The sequence below is a fragment of the Glandiceps talaboti genome, chromosome 6, assembly GCF_964340395.1.
Source record: "Glandiceps talaboti chromosome 6, keGlaTala1.1, whole genome shotgun sequence".
Taxonomy (NCBI): Eukaryota; Metazoa; Hemichordata; class Enteropneusta; family Spengelidae; genus Glandiceps; species Glandiceps talaboti.
In genome coordinates, this window is record NC_135554.1 from 1,807,331 (window position 1) to 1,815,000 (window position 7,670).

The window sequence follows — 7,670 nt, forward strand, 5'->3', positions numbered from 1 at the left end:
AAGACCACGCCCATAACAACAGCCAAATAATCATGTATATTGCAAAGATAACAACAGGAATAGAAAGACAGATGAATAAACATTCAAAAAATGTATGCAAATACCCTAGTAACGATGACCACGCCCATAGCAACAGCCAAACGGTGGTGTATTTCACAAAGATAACAACAGGGTTTAATAGACAATTGAATAAACATTCAAAAAATGTATGTAAATTTTCCAAGCAACAAGACCACGTCCATAGCAACAGCCAAATGATCACGTATATTGCAAAGACAATATCAGGAATTCATACACAAGTGAACAAAAACATACACAAATGTATGCAAACAGCGTGCGAAATTAACGCCGGTCCTTCGGCCCGAGACCAACAGATTTCCGTTCGGACCGACAGTTTTTCAGAATTACAACAACATATCGGTCCTTTTGACCAGTTGAAATTTGGAGTAAATAAAAACATTTATTCAAAGATAGATCCAATTTCACCTACATAAATCTGATATTGTGTTACCTATTTTACTCTCGACATCTCGTTCAAGTCAAGCAACAGCAACACAGAGCTAGCTTGCTATGTGTTGTTGTCAATGTTGATACATGTATCATGTCCACATCTGACGTAGCATACAGCATTTACTTTATGAAATTATGTTAGCAAACACATGATTGGATTTGTCGAATTATTTGTGTCTTGACTAATCATAACGTCTTATACATTCTGACACATCTTACGCATTCAGCGCATACGTCTATTTTACATCGTGTATGAAACTTTTAACGTGTTTGAGACAGTTCCACGTTGTATTTATAAAGTATGTGGCGATATTTAGAAGGCGAAAATGAGCTTCCGAAGAAGAAGACGGAACAGACAATGTTTTTAAAGGCTGGTATTAAAGCTGGTAAATGTTAGCGGGTTTTACCAGAGTTCCCCATGTGTGAGGCCATGATCAAAACAAACTGACGGAAAACATATAAACTACTCTGAAAATGGCGTTTTAACTAATAAAGAAGGCAGGTACACTTCGTAAGATATCTCCAGTACGATAGGTTTTTTTTTTGTAAAAACAGTAAAGGAAATGCGTAGTCTGATTGCTGTCAATTTGATGTATATGATAATGTATGTCCTGTTATGTTGTAATCAACGTATAAACTTAGAAATGTTGCATTTTTGTTGCCATTGTTGTATCTGGAAAAATACTGCATCATGCCAAACACGGGTACATAGTGGATGACACAGGACAGTCCAGTCAACACATCACGCTCCCACGTCAAAAAAACTCGCACTGTAAGACATGATTAGCCATAGTTCTCTTCATCATGGTCAGATTTCTTACACAAAAAGTCAGAGACGATACTCAATACACCACGGTAGGGTATACGGGCAGGGCTTTATGGGGGGGGGGGGCTTCAGTACATATTTGTAAAGACTGAAGGAAGACGAAACCGCTCCGTGTCACTGTGTGGATGGAAATTGAAATAAAAGCAAATACACAGTTTTCAAGAGGGATAGTTATGCGACAACACTTTCTGCTATGATGAATTTGTGATGAATTTGTGGTCTAAGTTTGCTAAGGGTGGGAAAGCTACATCAGCTGTTGACACAGACGATGAATCTGACTTTGGATTATGTGATTCAGATTTTAGTGAATCGTACAGAAAGTAAGGAGAGGACTGTGAGCTCTTAGAGATTGCAGATAATGTAGATTTATTGATTCATTCACCCATATTATCTACAATCTATGGATCTGTATTTCTATGATGGAATGAATACATTCAGTCTCAGGCCACTATAGTCTACATGTATAGGAACAGATTAATCGAGAATGAATATTCATAGTCTCTGGGTTCATAGTTACAAATGAAAATATCTCCTCACAGTCAAAAATTACTTGGTTGCGAATTGTAAGAACAGATTGGTGAAATAATAGTGGATAGTAAACAATTCGTTGTACTCTCTTTTACTTTAGTATATCTAAAGATATGTTGTATCATGTTAAAGTTCAAAATCATTTAATCTGTAATTGGGGGTGTAGATACAGGTCGTGAATGTGAACTGCATTGAATATGGACCAGCAGTTTTCCTTAAGGACCAGCAGTATTTGCTACATGTCGGTCCTTATGACCAGTAGTCATTTTCCCTTAAGTTCACACACTGTATGCAAATATATCTAACAACATGACCACGCCCATAGCAACAGCCAAATGATAGCATTTATCGTAAAGATAGCAACATGGTTGGATAGGCAACTGGATAGTTATTCAGCAAATAAACATCTATTGTTAGCATTGACTAGCATATGGATAAACATTTTTAAAAACTACAGTTGTGCTACAACGCCATTGGCGGTATTTTTTCGCTTTGTTTTGTATATAATTTACAGTGAATTAGATGATGTCTTTCATCTTCTATTTCTTTACATTGTTTACATTATGTCTGTCTTCCACTAGTGTTTTGGGTTTTGTATGTCTACCCTTCTCAATGGCTATTGTTTTGATGTGTTCTTTATTGTTGATTATTCTTCTTGTTCCAGGGAATTTTTGAAGTTGTTGTATGTACGTAATTTCCCTTTTGTTATTTTTATTCCATTGGTTGATATAGTATTGTCTTATTGAGTTGTATAGTTCTTGTTTTGTTAAATTTGTGATATATTTGGTGCTATATAATTGTAAATTGTGTTCAAAGGTAGTTAGCCATGAACCTGTGTAATCATGCACAGTTGGCCACCATGGTTGGTTCATAGTTAGCGATGGTCAACCGGTACCATGAAAAATCAGGTTACCATGGTTTACATGAAAGCTGGGTTAAGTGTAACTGTACCATGCATGCACCGGCCTGTATGCACAACAATAAGATACTATAATTTTAAATAAGATTTTTTTTTTACATGTGTTAAATGAAGTTGTTAGCATAGCATATTCATCATGTCAATTGGATAATTTGGTCGATCTGTACATGCTAGACCATGGTCAACCAATACTAGACTCAGCCATGGTCTATACCTGCTAGACCATGGTCAACCATGGTCTATACCTGCTAGACCATGGTCTATACCTGCTAGACCATGGTCAACCATGGTCTATACCTGCTAGACTATGGTCAACCATGGTCTATGCCTATTAGACCATGGTCAACAATGGTCTATACCTGCTAGACCTTGGTAGAGATGATGGCAAGTCATCAAGACCCTGGTTATACATTTTAGACCAAGGTTGACCATGGGTTGACCATGGTTGACCATGGTCTGTAAACCCTGACCATGGTCTGATACCATGGCAGACCGTGGTAGTTCATGGTCAACCATCAAATACCATCAAATACCATGGTGACCATGGTAGGCAAGGTTGCTTTTTCGCAGGGGTATCTAACCGTGTCACAGATCGATGTATATTTTTAGCAATGATACATGTAATGATATGATATTTGCCAAAACCTCAACGATTGGTGAATTTGAATTTATCTGGACATGGACATGTCTAGTCAGGCAAAATGTATGTGTTCCTAGTTTTTTTTCGTGAGATAAAATAGGATCAGCTTTGAAGTCGTCGGTTCCTATTTGTAAAGTTGCGATGGTTTGTTTGCAATGTCTGGGTTGTCCCGTAAAGATATCATTGACAAAAAGTAGTACAACTTTTGTTATCATGGTGACCACTGTTTTCCAGTGTTCCTGGAATTTATCAAATTATGTTATCCCTTGTTTCTGTCAAATTCCTGATCCTTCCTGAGATCCAGTCTTCATTCAACATCGATACTTTAAGAATAAATTTATGTTATTCAGCAACATGAACAAAATCAAAAACAGTCCAAGACCACAATATTGACAGAAATGCATCAGAGACCAGTTACAGGTTGTGTGTGATAGGGCCAACATTGGAAGACTTCAATGCTGATGAAGCCATTAAACGCTGGTTGAAATGTACTGTGTTAGTATGTAGGTTACTGACACATTCATGGGCATGCAATAAACCATCTTCCGTCTCGCAGAAGACCTCACGAGATCTCACGAGACCCCATTGAGTGCATAGCAACCCCATTAGGGTGGTCAAGCTGAAATGTCAAATGCTTAGCAACACCATTGTTCTCAACATCATCGTACGTAGTGTATTTTGTGTATTTCACAAACAAGTGAACCAACATTCAAAAAGTGTATGCAAATATGCCTAGCAACAAGACCACACCCATGGCAACAGCCAAATGATCACAGATATTGCAAAGATAACAACAGGGATTAATAGACAATTGTATAACCAGTCAAAAAATGTATGTAAATGTGCCTAGCAACAAGACCACGCCCATAGCAAAAGCCATATGATCACGCACATTGCAAGATAATATCAGGGATTCATAGATAAGTGAACAAACTTTCAAAAGAATGTATGCAAATATGTCTAGCAACATGACCATGCCCAAGGCAACAGCCAAATGATCGTGTATTTTGCAAAGATAACAACGTGGTTGGATAGGCAACTGGATAATTATTCAGGAAATGAAAACCTATACCTGGCATGGATCAGCATGTGGGTAAACTTTTTTAGCACAACTGTACAGTTGTGCTACAATGCCATTGGTGCTATTTTTTGTAAAGTGGGGACCATAATATAAAAGTACAATATTTTACCAACTTTCTGTGTGAAATGTGTTCTATAGTGTGTGTGAGTCATCATATGAGACCACTAACCACTTTATTACTTTGCTAAAATAAAACTGCATAGTGGAAGAGTTGAACAGCAGAACCATTTCTACATGTTAAAAAAAACACCACACAAACACAAAAACCCCAGTGGAGCTATTCTGACTGATGAGTCGTTTCAGTTTCAGTTTTTACACCAATGGAAAACATTTTTCCCCCAGCATTTGAAGACAATCCTCCAGGTAACAATCACACCCAAAGAGGTTACCAAGACAACAATGATAGCCATATATTTCTTTCTTTTCCATCCAGCAGGTAATTAAGCTATATTCTCCTTCATATTATAAGTACTCAATATTTCAAATGGTTGGAGAGATTAAGTACGTGCGTGCGTGCGTGCGTGCGTGCATGTGTGAGTGTGTGTGTGTGTGTGTGTGTGTGTGTGTGTGTCAATTATACATGTGAATTGATGTGTTTGTGTGTGTATGTGTATGTATGCAACTGTCATGTAAATAGATGTGTGTGTATGTCAATTTATAGTATACATGTATTAAAATAGATGTGTTTGAGCATATATGTCAATTATACATTTAAATCAGTGTGTCAATTATACATGTCAATAGATGTGTTTGTGTATGTCAATTATACATGTAAATAGATGTTTGTGTATGTCAATTGTACATGTAAATAGATATTTGTGTATGTCAATTATACATGTAAATAGATGTTTGTGTATGTCAATTATACATGTAAATAGATGTGTGTGTATGTCAATTGTACATGTAAATAGATGTGTGTGTATGTCAATTGTACATGTAAATAGATGTGTGTGTATGTCAATTGTACATGTAAATAGATGTTTGTGTATGTCAATTGTGCATGTAAATAGATGTTTGTGTATGTCAATTGTGCATGTAAATAGATGTTTGTGTATGTCAATTATACATGTAAATAGATGTTTGTGTATGTCAATTGTACATGTAAATAGGTGTTTGTGTGTGTATGTCAATTATACATGTAAATAGATGTTTGTGTATGTCAATTGTACATGTAAATAGATGTTTGTGTGTATGTCAATTGTACATGTAAATAGATGTTTGTGTATGTCAATTGTACATGTAAATAGATGTTTGTGTATGTCAATTGTACATGTAAATAGATGTTTGTGTATGTCAATTGTGCATGTAAATAGATGTTTGTGTATGTCAATTGTACATGTAAATAGATGTTTGTGTATGTCAATTGTACATGTAAATAGATGTTTGTGTATGTCAATTATACATGTAAATAGATGTGTGTATGTCAATTGTACATGTAAATAGATGTGTGTGTATGTCAATTGTACATGTAAATAGATGTGTGTGTATGTCAATTGTACATGTAAATAGATGTTTGTGTATGTCAATTGTACATGTAAATAGATGTTTTTGTGTGTATGTCAATTGTACATGTAAATAGATGTTTGTGTATGTCAATTGTACATGTAAATAGATGTTTGTGTGTGTCAATTATACATGTAAATAGATGTGTGTGGATGTCAATTGTACATGTAAATAGATGTGTGTGTATGTCAATTGTACATGTAAATAGATGTTTGTGGATGTCAATTGTACATGTAAATAGATGTTTGTGGATGTCAATTGTGCATGTAAATAGATGTTTGTGTATGTCAATTATACATGTAAATAGATGTGTGTGTATGTCAATTGTACATGTAAATAGATGTGTGTATGTCAATTGTACATGTAAATAGATGTTTGTGTATGTCAATTGTACATGTAAATAGATGTTTGTGTATGTCAATTGTACATGTAAATAGATGTTTGTGTATGTCAATTGTACATGTAAATAGATGTTTTTGTGTGTATGTCAATTGTGCATGTAAATAGATGTTTGTGTATGTCAATTGTGCATGTAAATAGATGTTTGTGTATGTCAATTGTACATGTAAATAGATGTGTGTGTATGTCAATTATTCATGTAAATAGATGTGTGTGTATGTCAATTGTGCATGTAAATAGATGTTTGTGTATGCCAATTGTGCATGTAAATAGATGTGTGTGTATGTCAATTGTACATGTAAATAGATGTGTGTATGTCAATTGTACATGTAAATAGATGTTTGTGTATGTCAATTGTACATGTAAATAGATGTTTGTGTATGTCAATTGTACATGTAAATAGATGTTTTTGTGTGTATGTCAATTGTACATGTAAATAGATGTTTGTGTATGTCAATTGTGCATGTAAATAGATGTTTGTGTATGTCAATTGTACATGTAAATAGATGTTTTTGTGTGTATGTCAATTGTACATGTAAATAGATGTTTGTGTATGTCAATTGTGCATGTAAATAGATGTTTGTGTATGTCAATTGTACATGTAAATAGATGTTTGTGTATGTCAATTGTACATGTAAATAGATGTTTGTGTATGTCAATTGTACATGTAAATAGATGTTTGTGTATGTCAATTGTGCATGTAAATAGATGTTTGTGTATGTCAATTGTACATGTAAATAGATGTTTGTGTATGTCAATTGTACATGTAAATAGATGTGTGTATGTCAATTGTACATGTAAATAGATGTGTGTGTATGTCAATTGTACATGTAAATATATGTTTGTGTATGTCAATTGTACATGTAAATAGATGTTTTTGTGTGTATGTCAATTGTACATGTAAATAGATGTTTGTGTATGTCAATTGTACATGTAAATAGATGTTTGTGTATGTCAATTGTACATGTAAATAGATGTTTGTGTGTATGTCAATTGTACATGTAAATAGATGTTTTTGTGTGTATGTCAATTGTACATGTAAATAGATGTTTGTGTATGTCAATTGTACATGTAAATAGATGTTTGTGTATGTCAATTGTACATGTAAATAGATGTTTGTGTATGTCAATTGTACATGTAAATAGATGTTTGTGTATGTCAATTGTACATGTAAATAGATGTTTGTGTGTGTATGTCAATTGTGCATGTAAATAGATGTTTGTGTATGTCAATTGTACATGTAAATAGATGTTTGTGTATGTCA

The 7,670-nt window shown here is 34.4% G+C and overlaps 1 protein-coding gene across 2 annotated transcripts in view; it reads left to right on the forward strand.

The window, feature by feature from the left end:
- Positions 1-7,670, forward strand: part of LOC144436546 (CMP-N-acetylneuraminate-beta-1,4-galactoside alpha-2,3-sialyltransferase-like) — a 59,253-nt gene that overhangs the window by 16,264 nt on the left and 35,319 nt on the right. For both annotated transcript variants that reach the window (XM_078125362.1, XM_078125363.1), the window contains exon 3: positions 4,847-4,940. In XM_078125362.1, the coding sequence (XP_077981488.1) occupies positions 4,847-4,940 (94 nt within the window). The remainder of the gene's footprint in view (positions 1-4,846; positions 4,941-7,670) is intronic.